At 36.8% G+C, this 24,911-nt stretch overlaps 3 protein-coding genes across 3 annotated transcripts in view; 2 read left to right on the forward strand and 1 right to left on the reverse strand.

Moving 5' to 3' along the window:
• Positions 1–6,270: 6,270 nt before the first annotated feature.
• LOC115234406 (two pore potassium channel protein sup-9) lies at positions 6,271–10,006 on the forward strand. Its single transcript, XM_029805457.1, has 5 exons — positions 6,271–6,735; positions 6,857–7,012; positions 7,148–7,491; positions 7,559–7,677; positions 7,765–10,006. Exons 1-5 carry the CDS (start codon positions 6,609–6,611, stop codon positions 8,030–8,032), a joined length of 1,014 nt encoding a protein of 337 aa, XP_029661317.1. The 5' UTR covers positions 6,271–6,608; the 3' UTR covers positions 8,033–10,006.
• Positions 10,007–10,698: 692 nt separating this feature from the next.
• Positions 10,699–15,998, forward strand: LOC115234310 (potassium/sodium hyperpolarization-activated cyclic nucleotide-gated channel 1-like). The gene is made up of 8 exons (XM_029805294.1): positions 10,699–10,799; positions 10,920–11,141; positions 11,233–11,419; positions 11,480–11,614; positions 11,688–11,880; positions 11,952–12,143; positions 12,242–12,465; positions 12,538–15,998. Exons 1-8 carry the CDS (start codon positions 10,711–10,713, stop codon positions 12,829–12,831), a joined length of 1,536 nt encoding a protein of 511 aa, XP_029661154.1. The 5' UTR covers positions 10,699–10,710; the 3' UTR covers positions 12,832–15,998.
• Positions 15,995–24,911, reverse strand: part of LOC115234309 (papilin-like) — a 29,550-nt gene continuing 20,633 nt past the window's right edge. Inside the window, 13 exon segments of the mRNA XM_029805293.1 lie at positions 15,995–16,200; positions 16,295–16,408; positions 16,585–16,740; positions 17,235–17,747; positions 18,154–18,304; positions 18,881–19,203; positions 20,168–20,407; positions 21,012–21,179; positions 21,331–21,543; positions 21,820–22,233; positions 22,382–22,552; positions 22,636–22,857; positions 23,357–23,527. Of these exon segments, the coding sequence (XP_029661153.1) occupies positions 15,995–16,200; positions 16,295–16,408; positions 16,585–16,740; positions 17,235–17,747; positions 18,154–18,304; positions 18,881–19,203; positions 20,168–20,407; positions 21,012–21,179; positions 21,331–21,543; positions 21,820–22,233; positions 22,382–22,552; positions 22,636–22,857; positions 23,357–23,527 (3,062 nt within the window).

Consider the following 24,911-nt stretch of genomic DNA (forward strand, 5'->3'; position numbering starts at 1 on the left):
CGTTAGTTCGTTAGCCGCTAGTGGCAATTAAGATCCAAGCGCTTAATCAACGGGACGAAGTATGTATGTATTGTATAATCCGTGTGTACGTTATTTTGCCTCGTTGCAGTTTGGCTTCCTGTGACGTTTTCTATGACATGATGCATAATCGCGTGGAAAATTTGGTTAAATAATGTCAAGTTATTTGTAATAATAAGTTGTGTAATGTCAAGTTATTTGTAATAATAAGTTGTGTAATGTATTAAATTATTATTTAGGGAAAATGTTCTCTCTCTCTAAGTAAGTCGTGATGTCGGTCATAAAAGATATTCAGAACCGACATCAGACAGTCAAATTACAAGGTTATCACGCACGTGGAAGATATATGGCAGGGGACGCGGAATTACCGAAATAAACAATTCTGCTATAAATATGTAAGGGTTGTTGTATACATTTATTTCTAGTAAATTGAACACGATATAATGAAATAATGATTACATTCGCGTAGCTATGCGTAATAATGGTCGCTATAACAGTAACTTAATTATTATAAGCTATGAAAAAAGTAGCACCTGTCTTATTATGCTTCAAGCATAGCGTTGAAAATAAACCAAGGTCAAAAGTTTCTAAAGAAATACATAGTAATCTATTGCCTGGTTCGAAATAGACTCTTGAGGCATCTGAAGGAGGTGTAAAACTTTTTATTTATTTATCATATTGAGTTTTATAAAGTTTTCTCATTGTAGTCTGACGTCGTGCTTGTAGAATTCTATTTAAAAATTGCTTTACGATTTGTTTTTTTTTATATACATAGTTTCGTATTAATGCTAAAAATAGTGAAAATTTAATATTACTCCCCCAAAAAATATAATGTCAACAAAAAGATTGATTAAATCAAGTTTATAAGCAAAATAAAAATTGTAGAAGAATTCGTCGCACAATCAAGTGTGGAAATGGCAGCAATTGTAAAAAAATGTAACTGCGAATTCGATCATGTTGACGATTAACAGCGCGAATGGATTTACGAAATAGTGCAATAACACATAACAGAGCTTTTGTGCCAATAAAACGTAGAATGTTAGGTCGAGCACTGCTTTCAGATACTTATACGCTTGACCTAATTGCGAGAAAAACAATGTTCGCGATTATAATAATCGAGTTGAAATACTCGCGTTAATTAACAAATAAGAAAGATGTTGAGCAAATGTTTGCAATAAAAGCATTTTAATGATGTAAAAGTTTTCTTTCAAAACGAATTAACAAATAAGAAAGATGTTGAGCAAAAGCCAAATGTTTGCAATAAAAGCATTTTAATGATGTAAAAGTTTTCTTTCAAAACATCATAAAATGATCGACAAGTGTTTTAATAATTCCGACCGTATTTTGCAGAAAATATATTTATTTCTCATCTATTTAACAATCACTTTAGAAAATCAATAAACGTTTGAACTTCACTAACAATAAGTTATGGTAAAAGAAAAAAGAAATTTTTAAATTTTGTGTTATATTAATTTACATTCTAAGATTTCAATGGCATGTTAATACTTGACAATATGTTCGAGATCGAGCCGGCAAATTAGCGCATTTATAATTACCGTGACATGGTTCGGCTTGACAATGGCATTCACGAATTGCAACGACTGTGCCGATCGTGACCACGCGCCAATAGCGCGGCAACCCGTCGCCACTGCGTGGGCCGCCAATTAGCGGTCGATTGAAAGTAGCTAGCAATAATAAAATTGCTGCCCTTAACGAAGATCATAACAAACATTGCCCTCCTAGAAGAATCCAAAAAATCGAGACAAAAATTGTCACCGGAAACTCGTCAGCTTTCCGGCGAATCTGGATTCTTCTAGAAGGGCAAGCTTTAATAGCAGTGCGCGGAAGGAGCGAGGGCTCTTTCTCAGAAAAGTCTCGGTTGCGATTTACTGCAGCTATCTCAGAATTTTCTCGGAACGTGGACTTGTGCGGGAAAAAAGTGTATGCTCGCTTCTTTCGCTTCACCGTTGCTCGCGAAAAGTGCAATTGCTCCATTCTAAATAGCTGTATACATATTGTGATTGTTAATTAAATCTTGTGCCATATAAACTGATCTTTTACCGCGCACCTTCCTTGTTACTCCATCTCTCTCGCTTTAATTCGCGCTTCTCACACGCATCAGTTTTCTCATTAAATATTGATCTCTCTCTCTCTCTCTCTCTCTCTCTCTGACATATGTTATTTAAATATCATAGTTAGATTGTCCATGTGATATATTGTGACATTAAAAATTGGGTCAATTATTTTTGCGTAATAATCGAACAAATAATCACGCGAACAAACGGAATTTCAATTTTATTCGTGATAGATCCGCCAAGAGCGATTGGTGAAACGATGTACAAGATCCAGTTACTACGCTTAATCGAGGAAATGTTGGAACGATGTCGCGGCTATTATTTACTCACAACACATCGATTATTATTTACTCGCGACGTTGCTCCCCAAATGCTTTTTGCGTTTCCCGATTAAATTTTCATTGCGTAACTCGTAGTAAAACACGCCGAGGTGTACGCCTGAACGTGTTTAAATCATGAGAGCGAGAATAATTCAGGGAAATACGAAAGTGATGCTACCAGTCTGTTGTAATTTCTGAGATTGAACGTGCCCGGATTGTGTGTAAAATCCTGCATATAATGTTCATCGACCCGGCGCAGCATAGTGAGGTCTCTCGCTGTAGTAATAAAATAAAATATAAAAAATCGAAAAACGAATGATACTTTATCAATGGCGCGTAACTGGCTTCTTGCTTAAATTCTTAAAAGTTTAAACCATTTTAGCTCTCACAGGGATATTTAAATATTTAAATCCTTAAATCTTTACTTCTATTTTCACACACATTTTGTTTTAAATTTCAAGGTCCTTTAATTCTTAGATATTAATAGATATCTAACTATTTTTATTAATCTATAGACATGTGTGTAAGTGTGTAGATCCGTAGAATTTACGCATGAGATTTCTAAATCGCATTCCCCGATTTTCAGCTTCATTGATTCCGACCTAAGACGACCGCAAAGTCTTTTTTCATGCGTAGTTGAATGAAATCGAAAGGGAGGTTGGCCAATGATACAGAATCAATGGACCATTCAAGTTCATTGCTTACGTTCAAGGATGGACATATTCGTTCTAGCTTGATGAAGCGCGTGAAATGTGTGTTTGGATTAATATTATCGATTTTGTTTTCGGTTCTATACAAATCGATCTATATCAATATTATTATCAATGTTTTTTATTACCTTTTCTGTGCGGTTTAATCGTTTGACAATCATTTCGGAGGAAGGTAGACAGAAATCGGAGTAAAGCTAAGTATCTTCATAAAATGACTATTTTTAGTTGTTGGTGAACATCTTTATCGAGAAATATTATTGAAGTAATTTTGCTTTTAATTTTTGATTTTGTTGATATTTTTTAAAATGTTTACATTATGTTTAATGTTTATGTTAATGTTTATTTTTAAATTGTTACAAATAAAATGTTAATTTCATATTATCAGAATGGTAAATAATATAACGAAATAAAGCACATTTTTATATATTATGCAATTTATTTTGATATTATCTTAAAATTTACGTATTTTTCTAACGTTCAAACTTTAAAGTGAAGTTTAGAAATTGTAATCTATTTGACTGCAATTCCGAAAGTAAAACACATATGTATGTATCTTACTTTCTATCTATTTAAAGACAAAATATTTCTACTTACAATTAGAGTGCAATAGAGTAATTTCAACATGCTTACTCTGCTATTCTCTAAACAAACATTTGCACCCATGCAACCCGTCGCTGTTAATATATGATACCCTTCTTGCCACGAAGAACTCCGTCTTTATCCTTATTAGCTATTTCCGTTCGTCGCAAAAATATATAATCTTTTTCTCTCTCTTTATCGATCTGTCATTGTATTCTTAAAGTAGCATCAAACAAAAAAATCGACGTTAATTAATATCTGTTACGACATTAAATCCCATTAAATTCATGCCGCATTGGAAGACAATGTACATCATAAACATCGAACATAAAAAAACATAATAAAGAAGGAAAAATAATATTCGAAGCGCATCGCTCAAAATAAATACCGACGCAAATCAAAAAGCGCACTTTTTCTTGACAGACATGGTTACGCCTTTAACCAATCGCGTCTTGGTGATGATAGAGACGATGGCAATTTTCTTAGAATATATTTTCTTTGTCCTTTACCTCGTTATAGCGATGCAATGTAGGTCGTTGTTCAGCAAACAAGATCGGTAACGGCGCAATCTATCTGTATGCAAATAATCGGATCCGCTTTTGATGCGTTGCACCGTTTCGTGTGTGTTGCATTCATCGGAACGGATCCCCGTGGAGCACGCCACGCCAGATAACTTTCCAAAATCTCCTTAATCGGGATTTGCGGAGAAGTGTTATTAAACTGCCCCGTCATGTGGGGACGGACGGAAATTTATGAAGGGGAGAGCGAGGAGAAAGTTAAAAAGCGAATTCATAAATCATCGCGGAAAATATGATGGGATGAGAAAGATAGGCATTGTAGATCGACCATAGAATCATGATAAACATAATGTATTTGCATTAATAAACTTGTTATAAAGTGCTGAGTATCATTACCTAAAAAAGAGAACCATATAACAGAAATATTATAAATAACTTCTAGCGATAAGATAATTGTTCTGAATATTTATAAGAGATATTGTATCTTATTGTTAGAGAGATTAGCGTGAACTTCCAAATCAAAATTTTTAATGACCTAGCAGCACATTTAAGAATGATAGCTTTTAGCTTATATCTTTCACTGATAACATCCTTTATATAATCCGATGCGATTAAACTTTATATAAGCCTTATATAATGAAACGATTGGAGAATCCTTTCCCATTGTTAATAGAGAGAAAATAATTTAGATTTCTAAATGAGTTTGTTATATAATATTGATATTTAAAAGTTTGTAATTGACATTGATTAAAAAATTACATGAACTTTTCCTTTTATTAAACTCGCATTAATTAATTATTGCATTAAATTTATAAATTCTTTTTATTATTAGAAAATATTATACTCTATTTACTTAAAAATAATTAATATTTTTGTTGAAAATATTGCCAAACTAAACTTTAAAAATAATGTTAGAAAGAATAATATTTTTTTGTAAAGTAACTTTCTTTCCCATTGACATGCTTTATACATGAACATGCTCGTTTCTCTTCTTTCCCATTTTTATGATTATCCGACTTTACGACAATTTTCGGGTAGATGCGGGGTGATGTTCTGTGATACAGATACGATATCATTGTCGAAAACAGTCGGAGAGAAGCCAAATTGGCAATAAATTATAGGAATAATGCCTGTAGCTTACGTGGGCTTACAATAACGTTTTGTTTTGACATTTTCGTGCGTATTTTTAACGTATCTTTCGCTGTTATTTTTGAGTGGGTGCAAAAAACGGTTAGTCTTTACATCCAGTGGATCACGAGTTTCTGATAATGACTAGACCATGTCTGAATAAAGATCAAGAGTCAACATTCCAATTGTTCTCTTTTTACAGAGTTTGCAAAGCGTCAAAATATGATGAAAAGCTATTTCAGAAAGTTTTTAAAGCAAGTTACGAAAATTATTACGCACTTTTTAAATAATATTTATTAATTTTTTAAACACTAAGTCTTTACTTACGCAAAGAAAAATCTGAACATTATAATATAACATACGACATCAATATTTTTCTGCCAATTATCTACAAACATTTTAGAATATTTTTAATTAATTAAATTCAAGATTTGGTTTAAGCGAAATTATATCTTGCATAGCTTTTCCTACGTTTCTTCAATGGCAACAGAAAGTACAGTGTCTCATCATCAAAGACAGAAAAATATTTCTTTAATATTTCTAAAAAGCTTTCATCGTCTCGAATTTAAACAATAACTGAAAGAAAAAAAAATAGATTGATAAATCTATAGATAAGCCGGCATGCAGATTTCCAGCCGAGTTATCAACAATAGATTCGCGTTCGCAAAGGAGATCAGTACTTGGCATCGACGGGCGGTTCGTGCATGATTGACACAACTACTGTCGCGACAAAGACGCGTCGTACTACTGAATCGCGATATCGGAGCGCGGTTATCATTCGGTTATTTCGTCGTTATCACTCGCCTATATCGTCAACGCAGTTACCGTGTGGTGGTCGAGATCGCAACCACGCTTACCTACCTACCTACCCTACGAAGAAATCAACTACGGCGCATCCCTTCGGTTTTTCCCTCTACTACCGGTTAGCGATCAATACTCGGGCGTAGAGTAGCGTGCAGCGGTAGTTGTTGTCTTGCGAGTATTGTGCCAACTCTCGTGGCATCCCGATCTCTCAGTGCGCTCCGCGTGATATGCCGTATAAACCTTCTGCATGGGCGTCTATTTATCCGGTGCGAGATAAATATTTATTCGCGCGACGTGTGCACGGGACGTGCTCCCGTATAAATGTCGCGTGTCGCGGGGAACGTTGCCGTCAAGGGAAATCTCGGGGAACTCGTTGAACGCGCGACTGTTGAATTTTTTATTCTGTAGCGCGCTTACGTGCGCGCGGTATTCTCTCGGAGGGACAAAACGGCGAAGATGAAGAGGCAGAACGTCAGGACACTGTCACTGGTGGTGTGCACGTTTACGTATCTCCTCGTTGGCGCCGCGGTGTTTGACGCCCTGGAATCGGATACTGAGAGGAAACGCTGGGAATTTCTCTCGGGTGAGTCCTCCCACTCGTTGTTTGCGTCGACAGATATTTTTATTCGCGGATCGATAATTAATAACTTCATTATTTCCGCGCGGCGGGAAATACCATCCCTTCTTCCCTTCACTCGCTGCAGAGATACGCCGTAATATGATGAAGAAATATAACATTACACCGGAGGACTACAAGATGGTCGAGATCGTGATAATAGAAAATAAACCTCACAAAGCTGGGCCGCAGTGGAAGTTTGCGGGTGCCTTCTATTTTGCCACTTTAGTATTAGCCATGATTGGTAAGTAGTCTTTATATAAAATTCTAAAATTTTAAAAATCTTAACGTTCGTTAAAACCATAATCCTAACAGAAAAAGATACTATATTTATTCAAAAAATAAATTTGTTTGATATATACGTACAATTTTCTACAAGGTTACGGACATTCCACTCCGGTGACCAAGCCCGGAAAAGCGTTCTGTATGGTATACGCGATGGTGGGAATTCCGTTGGGACTGGTAATGTTCCAAAGCATCGGCGAGAGATTAAATAAGTTTGCATCGGTCGTGATCAGGCGGGCGAAGACGTATCTTAGATGTCAGAAGACTGAAGCGACGGAGATGAATCTCATGCTGGCGACCGGCCTGCTTTCGAGTATAATTATCACAACGGGCGCCGCTGTGTTCTCGCGATACGAAGGTTGGAATTACTTCGACAGTTTTTATTACTGTTTCGTGACGCTCACCACCATAGGCTTTGGCGACTACGTCGCTCTTCAGGTAAACGATATCTTACTAATCGCACGAGAGAAACGGAGAGATGATTTAGATAAATTATTCTTCGTAGAACGACCAAGCGCTTTCCAACAAACCTGGATATGTGATCTTGAGTTTGGTCTTCATCCTCTTTGGTTTGGCTGTAGTCGCTGCCAGCATTAACTTGCTCGTGTTGCGCTTTATGACAATGTAAATATGTTTTTTTTATAACATAACGAGAATAATTATACAACTATTTAATAAAAAAACATTAATTCTCGAAACATACCGTTACAGAGACAGCGGTGAAGCGCGTCGCGACGATAGCGAGCTGGTTTCCGCCTCGCACCATGTTTTAACGTTAGACGGCGAGGTTGTGGCGGTAAACGGTAAGCTTCTGGCCAACCAGGTGCCAATCGTGCACGACACGGACGATTGCGTAAGCGTGTGCTCCTGTACCTGCCTCGGTCCGGCGACCTCCGAGTTGCTGGATCCTTCAGGGTATCAGGGCTACCGGCCACCCCCGATCTCTGCCAGTCTCCGAGTGAAACGCGCATCTGTCTGATGGAGGGAGTTTCGTCGTCGCAGCTTACGTCGTCGACTTTCGAGGGCCGACAGCCGGGAGCTGCTCGGTATCGACGTGTAAGGGTCGATTTTCACCGCAAAACTTTCCGAGAGAGGATCACTGCGCGCTGTGATACATCCGCAGGGAACGATTCGTAAGATTCTCACCTTTTGCGGAGAGTAAAATTTAAAAAAGACAAAAAAAAACCGACAACATCTTCCCGATGTGTTTGATACATGTGTAATAAGGACACTGACTGTTAATCGTTGTTCGACATCGTCGAAGGCTTGCCGGAGATGCTTGGACAATGTGTTCCTGCTACATTTCTTCCCGATGTTGTACCGATATGTATATCCACGAAGTTGATGCATTTTGATAATTAATGTTGATCGACCGTATCGATTTCCGATACGTGTATGTTGTATGTGTAATCCGAGTGTTATATAGACTCGATTTTTATGTCAGATGAAAATGATGAACGGCATTGTATAATTGTCGTTTTAATTCATAAACATTCATACAGAACGCTAATTGTCTGGATATTCGAGTGGTGACCCTTGCAATATCGTATCCTAGCAAAAATGGAATATCCCAGTACCTCAAATGTAACATATACGAGCTCAGATGCGGATTATCGGATAGATGATCGCGTATTTATAAATTATAGTATTATCAATGTTGTATTAATATGTATGTGAAGTAAAAGTATAGATTGGCTTCCACAGCCTAGAGATTTTCAAATTTAACAATGCCAATGTGACAATTGAAAACTATTGTCTCATTCTCTTCACATAAAAAAAAATTTAGTATAATAATTATATTTATTATTTATCTAAGAAATTATATTCTCTTTATTTTATTATAAATTAGCGCATTTTTGGATATTATAATCCAATATTTTAATCCACGGATGAGATTTAAAAATTTCTTCTCTTCCCGTTCAAAATATTTTCTGCTGTGGAATGTATTTGAGAATCTCTCGGCCAGAATCGTGCAGAATCGCACGAACTATACATATGAATATAAATACAATAGAACAATATTCTGGCCTGAATAGCATAATATTATATACATATTTCCATATTTATATCCGTAAATGTAAAGAAATGTCGCCTCAAGAAATTTGACATGATCATTTATGTAATTGCAGATTGCAAACGTGGAGGGTAACGCAAGTTGTATTTTTTTAAGACGTTTATAAAATAAAATAGAAAACGCCGAAAGAGAAAAGAGAAGAAAAAAGTGAAAAGAAAAGGGAGGGAAAGGATATACCGGGAAGACTGATAGCTCAAATTCTCTTCAAATCAACTGTAGTTATTACTTTTTTTAAAGAAAATCTTTTTTTTCTTGTGATTCAGTTGCGTTAATATCTTTCAAAAAGTATTCTTTAATAGGTTTGATCTTTGCGATGTTGTAACAAATAATGCAACAAACATCAGACACAACAATATAAAAGTAATTTAATTCTTCAGACACATATTAATTGTTTATTAACAATCAAAAGTGGACGTTGTATTTAAATTCTTTGTATTTACGTTGTAGTTTTAATAACTTGCGTTAAAATTGTGTGATAAAATATGAGTCTAATTACAGATAAAATTGGTCACCGACTGGGAGGGAATGCTTCCTTTGTTATATGCCTTGTTATATTTCATCAATTAGAAAATACGTAATCATGATCGTTGTGATTAATATACGCACAAGTTGTAATAATGTTCAAAAATTAGTTTCACATGAGAAAAAGTTCAAGCTAACAATAAAACGTATTTAATATCATTAAAATTCAATTCTTTTCAAGACGTATCGTAATGTGCACAGTATTTAAAAGTGCGCACACGTTCACGCAGAATAAAAATAGGCAAACCGCTCTAAGCAATGCGATAGATGATTATTGTAATATTATTATAAGATTTATCCTATATGCCCCTGTATATTTTTTAATGTGAATACATTTTTAATAAACACAAATACAACGCATCATAATGAATTTTACATAAAATACGTGTATAAAAATTTTGGAGTTGCCTTTCTTAATAGAAAAATTACTAATTAATCCATCGTTCCAATTTTCTTTAATATAAACATGAAAAAATTAATTGACGCTCTTAATGATTAAAACTCCTTCGATTTCGAAAGAACACAGTTAAAACTATAAAAAAAAATATAATAATTATAGAATAGACCTTCGCATTTCGGAAATCACACTTTTTCGTATGTCGTATCTCATTCTTAAAAAAAGGTATATTAAATCAATATTCGTAAGTATTGTTGCCTCTTTTCTGCGGCGCATTTGACAGTTCAAATATTAACTGTGTATGTAAGTTTAAATTTATTGGTTTTGAAAAAACGAAGAACCAGATATATATATATACACACACAAAATAAATGCCGCGCGTGCAGCGCGCGCTTATAGTGTTCTAGTTCGCTTTAAATTCTGCATAATAATTGCATTTTGATAATTTAACCTAATATGTCATTCAGGAAACTCTTCTCTCTTTACTGATGTGAAAAGCTCATTTTTTTATTTGCATCATTAAACTATGATTGAACACACGTGTCAACTGTTTTTGAAACAAGAAGATAAGTTTCCCTTTACGGCTGTAAAACCATTGACTTTCAAAAATGTGTGGACAGCATGGTGCGGTATCAGCAAATATACTCCAAAATGCAATCGTTACATGGACAGCATGGCTACAATATCTACCGAAAGAGCAAGACATACCGTATTTAAATATTGGTGGATAATACATCCGTTCAGTTATGGCAGGTACATTTTAAATGTGAAAAATTGATTGAATAAATTTTATGTGTGTGCATATATATATATATATATATATGCGCGTAAACATCACTTTTATTTTGTGTAACGTAACATGAAGATTTACAGATTTTTGTGGGATACATTTATGATGATAATATATCTGATTGCATTCTTTACGATTCCTTTTATGATTTGCTTCGTCATAATGGACTACGAATCAATTAATCTAGACAAAGTAAACATTCCAATTTATGCGATATGTTGGTTGGATATAACGTTCAATTGTATTACGGGATACTATAATAAGAAAAATATGTCTGTCGAGTTGAAACCTACTAAAATATTTATGTAAGATCTTGCAATTGATACTTTAATTTTTAGCTTGATTAATTGTTTCTTATTAATTTTCGTGCATAATATTAAGAATAAATTTTTGTAGATCCTACCTGAAAGGATTTCTCGTGCTGGATGTGCTATCGTCTCTTCCATATGATCATGTGACACTACCTTGGCGACGACTTCCGGGAAATAATTCCCATTATGTTGTTATCTTACTTAATATAGCGCCTGCTATAAAGTTAACACGCTACTATACCTTTCACTCAAATATTCATTATCTATTTACGGTAATGTTTTCTCATATTTTGATAACAAAGATATATATTATTGAATACTTTTTATTTCAGCATTTGGAAATAGAAAATTCTTATCTTGAAATGTTTACTACGCTATTGCTGGGATTATACCTAATCTTCTGGTTTTCTTGCCTGTGTTACTTGATACCAATCTTAGTGATGTACCTTGTCAACATTCCACCGATAGTGAGCGTATATACAATATTGAATTATGCATATTTCTAAAATAATAATTGTAAAAATATTATCTCATGAAAAGGAATGCGAGGAATGTTGGATGATGAGATTGGAGGACAGCAGTCTTAGATACAGGTTACAAAACGCTGTATTTATCGTGCTGGAAAATATATTGGGAAGTGGCTATGGTCTATACATACCCGAGAAAAACGTTTATATCATTTTTAATAGTTTTCTTATGATTATCGGCAGATTCATTGTGTGCTATATGTTGGGTAAAGCATTATACATGTAATATTTGTATGTCGGAAATTGCATTTTTATTGGGCATATCATTATCTTGCAGTTATGTGCTTTCGTGTCAAGGCTGAAAAAAAAGCATCCGAATCGAAGTTTCAAGAGCTAATAGATCAAGTAAAAGCGTATACGAGACAAAGGCAATTATTGCCACATATGAAGAAACGTCTCTTAGCTTATTACCATTACCGTTTCAAAAATACTTACTTTCGCGGTAAACGGATTTTATCAGAATTGACAGGTTAATAGAGCGCATCAGACTTAATTATGTATAATAAGATGTAAAATTTCTATCGAAATAATAAATCTCGCCATTTTCTTAATCTAAATTTTTCGCAGAACCGTTACGTGAAGAGATTGCGCTTCAGTCCTGCCGACGATTAATCGAAAACGTAGCAATCTTCAAAAATTTACCAAAAAACGTTCTGCAGTCAATAGTGAAGAACTTGAAGTTTGAATTGTTCCTACCGAATGAGGTAATCATCAAAGCTGGCACTCAAGGTGATTCCATGTTCTTCTTGTCGTCCGGAACCGTCGCGGTTCTGACGCCGACTGGGAAAGAAGTGAGTATTTTTTTCAATATATTTGCGTTTGCATTTGTTACAAGAAAAAAAATTTACTCTGCGTTATGTGAGATGTGTCACTTGAGCGACGGTGCCTATTTCGGCGAGATCGCGCTCTTGGTGGCGGATCAGCGAAGGGTTGCCAGCGTCATTGCGATTGAAGTCTGCGAAGTATATCGACTCGATCGCAAGGATTTCCGTCATTGCATAGACGTGCATAGCGAGCTGTTCGCGGAAATCGAACGCATCGCCACGGAACGCGTGGAGAAAACCGTCCGCGTCGAGGAACAGCACAAGCGTTTCTTGATGCGTCCAAGTCGCGTACCGCCGAATCTACGCAGTAGGCCAACGAAAACTAGAGTTTGAGTGTACACGTCAATTGTCGTTCGTTTAATTTTTTGCGTGAATTTCCTTTTATTTCCGAGAAATTGAAAGAAGCATTGCAAATCAATAATTTTTCATGTTGCATAATTGTTCGTAATTAAAATAATGTTGTTTCGAAAAAAGTGCCTTCATCAATTTAATAATTATATAGAAATAAAGTTGGCCTCTTATAAAGCACTTGGTTTTTTGTCACCGCAAAATAATAATCATGCTAATTGTGTAATCATATATTTAAGGACCTTATATATTATTATTGTCCATACAATAACCGTACAGTGTGGTGGTGGTGGTGTGGTATTCTCATATATTTATATATATCTACTTTTATATTTTAAAATTATATATATATATATTATTATTAATCGTTATATATACCTATATATAAGGTACTTATAGTTACAATTACATCTCCGCTAAAGACTTTACGGTAGCAGTGTCGTGACGAACTATACTTCTATTGATATTATGTATGAGGGATATGAATCATGGTTCTTTTTCTCTCTTTCTCTATCTTTTTTTGGCAAGTTTCTTTTACAAGGAAGTCAGAGTTTCGTGTCAAGACCCGTAGTATCGATCGTGATGAAACGTCGCCGATTTATCAGCGTCAAGGTAGGAGAATCGAAAGCTCTGTGACACGCTTCGTTAATACAAGGAAGACAGCGGATCATTATCGATATAACCGACGTCGTTACGCGCGAGGTAAGTTCCAACGAGTCCACGAGATTTGCGATCTCGATTAATCAGCTTCACGATCTAATCATAATCTGCGAGACGTACCACGGTTATATACCTACGGACATCGGTGGTCACAAGATATTGCCGACCTGTTCTGGGATATGTGTTTGGATTAACGACGTGCGACGATGTAAATTAACGGTGAACGATTATATGAATATCTACGCGACAGTCCGGTTCGGAGACTGTGACACATCAAAATCGCACGATATAAATAATCGTTTACAGTCGACATACGTGCCTGTAGAATGTGCATGCAATTTTCAATCTTCCATTCCGTTCTCGCTTTTTTCCCGAGACGGTTTCTCATCCGCAACCAGTTTCGAAATTTTCTCTGCGGAAATAGCTGATCACACAACGTCGATTGCCTACATACTAGATCGTCAATTAATCGGGTCACTACTCTACGTATGGTACTTGTCGCTATAACGATTTTAACATGTCTCTTGATAATGTCTAAAGGAGCACGGAGGAGAAGAGTACTTAATATTTTCGTCGATACTCTATTTCTGTATCCCGCGGTTGAAATCCCGAGTGACACCGCGTTTTCCGGATAAATCTATAATCTAATAATTTAGATATATACGAGATGATATACATGCGCCGCGCATTTCGGAAATAAGTATGCGGGTACACAATACACATGACGGCTATTTACACTAACGAGACGTCGTGTATATTCAGCACTCTTTCTCCAATCCTTTCGAAGGTCATCTAATAAGGCACTGCGTTTTACTGCGACTGAATCGGTACAAGTACGAAACAATCAAGAGAGTCGTCCTAGAGGCGCGCGACACGTCGATTTCGTCTTATGACTTACACTTACGGTGTGTGTGTGTGTGTATGTATTTGTGTGTGTATAAATGCGGTTTGGTACCTTTTATCTCTTTCCGTTTTCCCGTTCTTCTAATCGTCGATTGGTATCCCTACGATCTATCCAATACATCATGAATGACGATGTATCTAGCGAAATAGCAAATGTAATATATAATTAATAGTTACGATTAAAATGCTTCGTCAGGAACAAACGTTAAATGCAATAGATTTACGCGCGAAAGGTATAACTGATTGTTAGATACGGTGAAAAATCGACTGTACATACATACGTCTTACGATAAGCGAAAGATATAACGCGACGCACAATTCGAGAATATTGCAAGTCGGGCACAAAGTCACGCCGCTCGCGCAAATAGAATTACATGTCTGTGTGTTTGAGTATTCATATTTAAATATTATGCTTTTTTTGTCAAATTCTCAAGATGGAATTTATTCATTATCTTAATTGCGTTAGAGATTACTGTCGATTATCTATGAAAAGTGAGAAGTTTACGATCCGTTCTTCTCTTTTCCTGAAGAAAGAATGACGTAATTTATTCGGCGGCGACGCGCGTTATGGCAATATATGTATAATTCGAGTATAAGAAACAAGTAATAACAATATCATAGAATATAAATGGCATATTGAGAATATAATAAACTATTTATATTGTACAACGTAACGTGCGTAATATGCTTAATACAAGTAGGTACAGATTCCTTTTTTAATCACGCAGCACAGTGTGTCCAATGAGGGGGACAGGAACCCCGCTTGATTTATTGTTAGACAATATTCTACGCGAGAGAACTTTATTTCGTACATGTGTATATATCGTTTCGTTTTCATTACGTCGTACACGCATCATTGACTGACACCATGATGCATGAGAAAAAAAATGGCCACGCTATATCGTCATATCGATCGAGACTCTTCAGATCGTGTTTTCGGGCAGGAATTATCGAATCTTTGACAAGCCGGTTTCACAAAAGGAGTTTGCGCGATCACGTTACCACAGGAAGGAATACAAATATTTTATAAATTACTATAACTATATTTTTCGCGGTTAAAATTTTGAAGACTGCAATTATTATAGCGATGCACATAAGATATGTTTAAAGGAATATCAATCAGAAATATTTCCCATAGACTCGACAACACGATCTACGCGCTTAATCAGCCGACATTGTTTACAATCAGTTATCGCGGGATGTCGTCTGAGAGATCGCGCGGTCGCGACGTTTCCACTGGTCTCTTAAGAACAAGTTGATTAACCCGCCTAATATGACTCCGTCGGACTAGGATTCAGCATCAGATCGTATATACATGGATAGAGAGGCGTGAGATCGCGCAAGTCGCATACGTTTAGAGATGGATATACCGTATATATATATTATATCTATGTATAAACGCTCTAAGGCTTTGGCAGTGAGTTAACAAGTCGATTATTCGGCACGTCCGATAGGGGCAGGTGGATGCGCGCATGATTCCCTCCTCTCCGTTCCCTTCTCTGTCGCGTATCCCGCCGGCCACGATCCAAGATCGATATGTGCTATCACGTGTGAGTCGGAAATACCGAAGAGTCGATTTGGTATCTTAGACGAGCATTCGCAGAACGGATCTCCTTCTTCTTCTCTTCGAGTTATCGAGATGGGGTCCTCTCGCCGGCAGCTGCCCGGCCTCTGTGCACGATCGACAGCAGAATTTCGCGTAATACTTGTGCGTGCAAAACTTGGCCTCCACGATAAGTTCGCAGTTGGCGAAGAACGTGTTGTCCTGACAATGAGGATGGATGAAAACGCCTGAAAGAGATAGATGGATTAATTAAGCGCGCGGCCAAGTATTTATATGAATAATCGCGTAAAAAAAATACTAATGTAAATCAAAACCATTTACCAGCTACGCGTATATCAACGCTACCGGAATCCGAAGAGTATTCATTGGCTGCTTCGCATCGATATCGGCCGGAGTCCTCTTGATTTGCATCGCTGATGATAAGCCGATTAAGTTCTAAAAATAAAAATTTGATAATATTTTGATTTATTTATTTTTATTACCACACACACATATTCTTACTAATTAAATTTATTTTATATATTTTATATATATATTTATTATTATTATATCATATTTATTTTTTCTTATTATATTCGCGCTATTTAATCTATTACCATGTACTTTCTTACCAGAAATCTTGATTCGATTGTCGGTTTGAATGAGCTCGTCGTTCTTATACCAGAGTACACGTGGGATCGGATAACCGTCCACGGCACAAGCGATACTTATGTCACTGCCTTCGGGGAATTGTGATTGTCCTGCCGATACATTAACTTTGACCGGCACTGCAATTTAAATTGATTAATTTCACTTATGTGATAATTTCTCTTTCCTTCTGTTATATAAATAAAAAATATAAAGATAGATTTAAATAAAAAATTTTATAAAGCAAAAGAATGTGTAAAATTTCTGTATACTTACATCAATTTTAAAATTTCACTTCTATAAATAAGAAATTAAATTCTATAACGTTATACTTAATAAAACAGCCAATAAGCGAAATTATCATAACACAGCCCCAAGCGATAATACGAGATGCAATGTAATTAAAGTATTAGATATATACATGCAGGAGAAAGAAATAATCAAAAAGAATTTGATTGCACCATCATTGCTATCAGTAGCGAAAAATAAAATATTGTAAAAATTTAACTCGTAAAAGATAAAATCTTTGCAAATTTTTGAAAACTTTGCGAGAAATAACAACATACTTGACACAATGATCGGTGCAATTTACGGTAGAAATATTCAAATTAATTCAGTTATCGCGTGGTCTCACCTTTGAACTTGGCTCCACCGGGTTCAACGGTGGTTTGAAGAGGGATAACATGAGAAATACGAGGTGGTTTCGAGGGAACGGGAGCGTAAGTCTGATATTCCGGGGGTTGCGTTCTAGTGGGTCTGTAAGGATACTGCGGTTTCTCGGTAGTGGGTCTCTTCGGGGGTTGTACGAGATACTTGGTGTACTCCTCGTGCTCAGGTTTAATGTTGTAGACGGGCCCGATTGCCTGCAGAGTCGCCGACCACGACGCTGGTGTACCTATGCCATTGAACGCTTGGCAGGTGTAAATACCGAGGTTGGTCAAGGTTACCGAGCGTATCAGAAGGGTATAGTCGGTATCCTGCTCGTAATTATCCGAAAACAAGGGCAACATGCGGTCACCGCGCCACCAAGTGACAAATGGCCTCGGCCATCCCATTGCGTAACAATGCAGAGCTATCGGCGAGTTCATCGTCACCGTTATGCGAGTGTCGGGCTCTCCGATGATGGCGACCGGGAGTTCCCTCGGGTCTAAAGAGTGCAAGAAGAGGATGCATGCGCGATACTTAGAGAGAAATGTTAATCGTACCATATCCCCGGGAAAGTCAAGAATTAATTGATATTTGTTTTGACCAGAGGGTTAAAAGATATTTCTAAATTTTTTATTTCATGGCAAGTCTTATAATGCGTTTCACTAAGTAAGAATCCACAACACATGTTTATTCTTTTTCAGCAATAGATTAATATTAAATGAAAGTGGAAAGATTTATGTTATTATGTTCGATTGCATTTCACGTCAACCGGTCGGGGGCATTCATAGCGAAATTAGTGCAAACCTAACACCATCTAACTACTTGTTATTACTACTACTACTTGCTATTCTATCTAGGATTATACATTGAGCAAAGATCGCTCCTTGCAAGACAAGTCCACGTACCTGTGATTTCCAATTGATACTCCGCTCTTACCGGTGGTCCTAAGCCGTTGTCAGCGGTACACACATAAGTTCCTTTGTCGTAAGTGTATAAATTAATGATCTGAAGAGATCCATCGAGCAGTATACGCCGTCTCGTCTCGGAAGGTCCAATCTAAGAAATTATATTCGCGCAATATTTTATAAGTTATATAATCGGAAATACAATTTTGGTGAGTTAACAAGTCGATTATTCGGCACGTCCGATAGGGGCAGGTGGATGCGCGCATGATTCCCTCCTCTCCGTTCCCTTCTCTGTCGCGTATCCCGCCGGCCACGATCCAAGATCGATATGTGCTATCACGTGTGAGTCGGAAATACCGAAGAGTCGATTTGGTATCTTAGACGAGCATTCGCAGAACGGATCTCCTTCTTCTTCTCTTCGAGTTATCGAGATGGGGTCCTCTCGCCGGCAGCTGCCCGGCCTCTGTGCACGATCGACAGCAGAATTTCGCGTAATACTTGTGCGTGCAAAACTTGGCCTCCACGATAAGTTCGCAGTTGGCGAAGAACGTGTTGTCCTGACAATGAGGATGGATAAAAACGCCTGAAAGAGATAGATGGATTAATTAAGCGCGCGGCCAAGTATTTATATGAATAATCGCGTAAAAAAAATACTAATGTAAATCAAAACCATTTACCAGCTACGCGTATATCAACAAAATATCGGTCCAATTATAAGATGAATTACCAATGTGGTATCCTTTCTCCATGTGATGATCGGTTTGGGAGTTCCTAGTGCGACGCACTTTAACGTGATGAAACCGCCCTCCTGTGCGCTGACGCGAGGTTCATCGGGTTGTTGAATCATCGCGGGTTCACCCCCGTATTGCGGTGGGGTGACAGTGGGTACTGACGTCGTTGTCAAAGGCTCTTCCGGCGCAGGTTCCAAGCAGGATGTACCGCAGCCGCTGTCACAACATTTCCACTCTCCGGGACAATCCGCGTCCGTAACGCATTCTTGCTCGCACCGTGTGCTATTGGATACTCTTGGACAACGACCGGGTTTAACGACTGAAAAGACAACGCCATTCCATTATTTTGAACAAGATCATAAGAAAAGATGATCAATGGTTTAATACAAAATTTATTTTCAGACGTATATTTTTCCATACAAATTATGTGACAGCAATTTAATTCTTTTTTCCGAAAAAAAATATAATTTTCAAAAAACTATTTTATTGCGGGAAAAATTTCTTTTTTTCGGACGTAAAAATAATTTAAAAAAATTTTGAAGAAAAGTTAAAATTGCAGAATATACGTTAAACTTCTGACAATGAGGATGGATAAAAACGCCTGAAAGAGATAGATGGATTAATTAAGCGCGCGGCCAAGTATTTATATGAATAATCGCGTAAAAAAAATACTAATGTAAATCAAAACCATTTACCAGCTACGCGTATATCAACGCTACCGGAATCCGAAGAGTATTCATTGGCTGCTTCGCATCGATATCGGCCGGAGTCCTCTTGATTTGCATCGCTGATGATAAGCCGATTAAGTTCTAAAAATAAAAATTTGATAATATTTTGATTTATTTATTTTTATTACCACACACACATATTCTTACTAATTAAATTTATTTTATATATTTTATATATATATTTATTATTATTATATCATATTTATTTTTTCTTATTATATTCGCGCTATTTAATCTATTACCATGTACTTTCTTACCAGAAATCTTGATTCGATTGTCGGTTTGAATGAGCTCGTCGTTCTTATACCAGAGTACACGTGGGATCGGATAACCGTCCACGGCACAAGCGATACTTATGTCACTGCCTTCGGGGAATTGTGATTGTCCTGCCGATAATTCTTTTTTCCGAAAAAAAATATAATTTTCAAAAAACTATTTTATTGCGGGAAAAATTTCTTTTTTTCGGACGTAAAAATAATTTAAAAAAATTTTGAAGAAAAGTTAAAATTGCAGAATATACGTTAAACTTATTTTCGTTGTTAACGATATACTCACTCGATTGACAAACGCCATTGTACTCCGTGCCGTCTTGCGTAGCGACCAGGGTAATGGCACACCGAGTACCTTCAGGGCAGATCTTTGTCCTGCAAGGATCGACGCAACGGCAGCGTTCGCAATCTTGCGAATCCACGTATTGTTCCTTGCCGTACGGACAGCGGACAATGTTACATTCTTCCTTGGCCTCCGCGCAGCGATCTTTCGTGTCCTTGGAGTCCACGTCTATTTCGTTACTTGCTGCAATCACGTGCGTTGCAAGAAATTAAAAAAATTTATTCTTCTAAATGGGAAGAATAATTCCAAGAAGAAAAGCTGTTGGCACATTTATATACATTTATATTGCTGCATAGAATTAATGTATGATAATGCACGTTAGTGTTCACATCGTATGTTCCTCTGCTTTCACGATCATCGTGTATCAATCACATAAAAACCATTAAAAATTTTTTTACGTATTATATTTGAGAGATATGATATTCCGCAGACGTCAAAGCTATAGCTTTCTTTGTCATATCTGTGTTTGATTGTACGATTTTAATTTAATCACACGCACACATAAAAGAAATATAAATTTTTAAACATATAAACTTAATTGATACGGCAACATATAAGCAGAATTTTGTCGTAGGTATAAAGAATTGAGGGATAAGAGATGCGATGAACAAAAGTTTTGCACAAGAAAAGCATAAAAATATATAAAAGTATATAAAAATTGAAATTGTATATATGTACAAAAGAAATAATTGCTGTGTACACTGCTATACAAAGCTGAAAGACGAAGTCTGTAAAAATACGAAAAAAATAAGAGAAACTTGTTAACGATCTCATATCCTGGACTTACTCCTAAGACAACTATTAATGCATGATTCGAAAGTCTTGAATCTGTTTCGATTGCCACCGCATCCGGTATAAATGAACGCCAGACATGTTTGGCGTTCCTCGTCGAAGTAGAATCGCTTGGTGGAACCAGACGTGCAAGATCCGCTATCGACCGGTTCTTTACAGATCGCTGTATCATCATCACGAATATTGTTATTCCAAGTTTATCCAATCTCCCGCGATGGAGTGGACAAAAATAGCACGATTTTTATAAATTAATACAATTCAAAGAGGAATTACTGTTCAAGACGATAAAAATACAATAAGATAAATATACGTACACAAATTCGAAACGCTAGTGTCGTTTCCAGGGGGCATAGGTTCCTCGTGATGTATACAGATAGATTCGCATTCAGAGATAGTGCTGAATCTATTCGCGTTACCGTCGCATCCGCCGTAATTGAATTCACGGCAGGCGCGTAAGCTCGGTTCGTAGTGATATTTGCGGAAAGCGCCTCTGCACGGGCCAGAATCCACGGGAAGGTTGCACATGTCTAAGACAAATAAAATTCAATTCTAATTAGACTTTAATCTAAACAATCGTCTTTTCTCGTGAAATAAATATTCCGTTCTAACGTAGTAAAAATAAAAAAAAAAAAAAAAGACAATTTTGTGTGCTATGCGAATACTTTGCTTAGAAACTTTAAAATTAGATTCTTCTAATTTATTTGAGTTATACAGTGTTTATAATTAAAGGAAAAATTCCACTATTGCACATAAAGAGAAAACGACGATGCTCGTATCAAAATTTTTTATATGTAACTTTTTACCTTGTCCGTGGAACTTTCCGCAGAGTCGCTCGCACTGTTCTTCGGTCTGGAATTTATTAGCGTTACCGTCGCAGCCGCCGTAGATAAACGCCTGACACATTTGGTGTTGCGCATCGTAATAATACGCGGTGATGGAGTCGTCACAATTGCCAGAATCAACCGGTGCCAAGCAGATCGGACTCTTCGGTTCTTCGATCGGCGGTACCACCGTGGTTTGAGTAACTTCCGGCGGCGTAACGACTGCCGGCTGTCGCCTGCACTTCCTCTCGCAGGATTCTATATCCAGGAAGCGATTCTTATTGCCTTGACAGCCGCTGTATTCGAACTCGTAGCACGAATCGCTGTCTTGGTCGTAGTAGAACTGTTTCACGAAGCCGTTGCAGGGACCGATCACTTTCGGTAGCGTACAAGCATCTGAAAAATTTTCCCAATATTTTCTGTCACGATAGATAAAAAATAAAATAATAAAAAATAAATATTTTGTTATGTATATATATACTCGAGTAGATATTATTATTGAGATTATAACTATAATATCATTTTGTTTTCTAAATGTCTGTACCTTGAACTTCTCCGCAGCGATACTCGCATTCCTCGCGGGTGTTGAAGTTGTTGCCGTTGCTCTGACAGCCGCCGTACCGGAATTGCTTGCAGACGCCGTCGCGACTATCGTAGAACCATTTGATCTGATTCTCGGAGCACGGACCGTGTTCGTCGCGCAAGAAACAGAATTCTGCGGACGTTACGTTTATATTATAGCCCAGTAGCGGTATCGTTACGCGCGGATGTATTTCCGAGATCGTCCGGAAATGTTACCTGTTCGAAACTGTTCGATTGGTTGCCCCGGCGGGGGTGGCGTGGTAACGGCCGTCTCGCACCTGTTGACGCAATCCTGCTCGCTCACGAAGTTATTCTCATTCCCGCCACATCCACCGTAATAGTATTGTCGGCAATGCTGCTCGTAGGAGTCGTAATACCATCGTTGAGTGTAATTGCGACACTCACCCAGGAGAGCGGGTAGAAGGCAGATGTCTTGTTCTACGTTCGTGAATTTAGAAATTGTATTTGCATGTTGATATGTTATTTTTTCTTAATGAGTTTTGCCAATCAATTGCGATCGTATAAAAGATATGTATAGCGATAAGATTAAAGATAACTTTTTTTTCAGTCTTTTTTCATCAACGCGTCGAAATAATAAATTAATACAGTAATAAGTTTATAAGAAATTCTGTCTAAAATAAATTACTATCATGGAATCAATTTAAAAGATTGGCGCAAATATTTAGAAAATTCTTTTTTGTATTGAGAAAAAATTGTGTAATTGCATAAATGTGTGTGTGATATTATATTAAAATATGCATAACTAGATATAAACTTTTTCAACTACAATCTCTCGTGCATCATACATCTTCATATAGAAAAGACAGTTCGTGTTAGCAATAGAATAAAAAATGCTCGAAGAAAAATAGCGCTTTCAAGACTAACAGAATTTGAAGTAGAGAAAGACGTTATAGAAAAGACGCAAAGGAAATCTTACCGATCTTGGGCGGACAATCAGACTCGCATACGTCCCTAGATTCAAAATTATTTTTATTGCCACCACAGCCGGTGTAATAGAATGGCATGCAGCGATTCTCCGATTGATCAAAGTACCATCGAGATTGCTTCTCCGTGCACGTACCCTCCGCCCGCGGCAATGTGCAACTATCTGTTAATCGCATTCATTATTATATCATGCAAAGTTAGAGCAAACGTTAATCAAACCTGTCCCAGCTATTTCATTATAGCTATATATGTCATTAGTTTGAAATTCCTTACTTCTATCATTAGTCAACCATATAGCATATAATAGCATGAAAATATGCATTCATCCAAAATAAAGTTATTTATGAAAATGTTTAGTAGTTCTTCCTCCATCACCACCATATATAATAATATTATAGAGTTATTTGAGTTATAAATAGAGCTGTAATATTTAAATGAGTTCGTGGTTGTGATATAATGTTTAATAATAGCCATAATAGAATCTTGCCTATCTCATTTTTTGAATTGTTTTGTGTAAAAAATTATTATGCTATTTAAATTTGTGTAAATTGTATTATATAATTATTATTAGCATTCGAGAGTCTTCAATTTCTAACTGATTAAATCAAGTCTAATTCGATTACAGAAGATAAAACTTTAGCATTAAATATGAAACATAAAAAAAAGAAAAAAAAATTAAAGGAATATGTATAAATTGCGATAATCAATATTACTTCTCAAATTTTTCAACTCAAAAAATTTTTTTAAAATTGTGCGACAGGATTATATGCAAGTGAAAATGTGTTTAACAAAATTGTGTAAAAGCTAAAGCACGATCGTGAATCGTGATCACATTGGTGCCGAAACTGCTCCAGTATTGCATCGTAAACGTGCCTTTTTCGGTCACCATCACCTGAGTGCCAAGTGTGTGCCATAAAAAAACGAGGACAATGCTTTCTCGAAATCGAGTCAAAAGGCATCGGGTGTTCTCCCTATTCTACGCGTGAATGTTATCACGAAGCGATGTAAAGCTCTCTCCTTGTTGTTTTCTGTACCTTCTGAGGGGCAACGCTGCTGGCAGGCAGCAAGAGTACGGAATTTATTGGCGTTGCCTTTACAACCGCCGTAAACAAATTGGCTACAAGTGCCACGCTCGGCATCGTAATACCAGCGCAATGCCGAGCCCGGACATGGTCCGGGGTCTCTCTTCAAGGCGCACACGTCAGACAGTTTTACTGCAAAAGTTCGTCCATCACTGTGCGGTCGACTCGATCCTCGTAACTGACGTTTAGAACTAATATCGGTGGCAAAGGAGTTCCGAATTACTTGAACACGCTTGGTGCCAATCATTCTCAATAAAACTATGCTCTGCCGTTTATGCGTAGAGTAACCGCGAGCTTAATTTAATCAAAACTCTCTCTGTAAATATGTTATTAAATATTTTCTAGATGTGTCATTAAATCTCTTATTAGATCTCTCTTTTCAAATTTCTTTTTTTTTTTTTACATACTACTAATTCTAATAAAAATTTTTGTATCGAATATCTAAATATTTGAAAAGTAAGTGTA

The sequence above is a fragment of the Formica exsecta genome, unplaced genomic scaffold (genome assembly GCF_003651465.1).
Source record: "Formica exsecta isolate Colony F162 unplaced genomic scaffold, ASM365146v1 scaffold2, whole genome shotgun sequence".
NCBI lineage: Eukaryota > Metazoa > Arthropoda > Insecta > Hymenoptera > Formicidae > Formica > Formica exsecta.

What these genes read in the sequence shown, in the direction of transcription:
- LOC115234406 (XM_029805457.1), top strand. Translation starts at nt 6,609, where the DNA reads ATGAAGAGGCAGAACGTCAGGACACTGTCACTGGTGGTGTGCACGTTT. An exon ending in ACGCTGGGAATTTCTCTCGG is followed by an intron (nt 6,736 to 6,856) that starts GTGAGTCCTCCC and finishes CACTCGCTGCAG; the next exon opens with AGATACGCCGTAATATGATG. An exon ending in GCGACTACGTCGCTCTTCAG is followed by an intron (nt 7,492 to 7,558) that starts GTAAACGATATC and finishes TATTCTTCGTAG; the next exon opens with AACGACCAAGCGCTTTCCAA.
- LOC115234310 (XM_029805294.1), top strand. Translation starts at nt 10,711, where the DNA reads ATGGACAGCATGGCTACAATATCTACCGAAAGAGCAAGACATACCGTA. An exon ending in CATCCGTTCAGTTATGGCAG is followed by an intron (nt 10,800 to 10,919) that starts GTACATTTTAAA and finishes GAAGATTTACAG; the next exon opens with ATTTTTGTGGGATACATTTA. An exon ending in CATTGTGTGCTATATGTTGG is followed by an intron (nt 11,881 to 11,951) that starts GTAAAGCATTAT and finishes ATTATCTTGCAG; the next exon opens with TTATGTGCTTTCGTGTCAAG.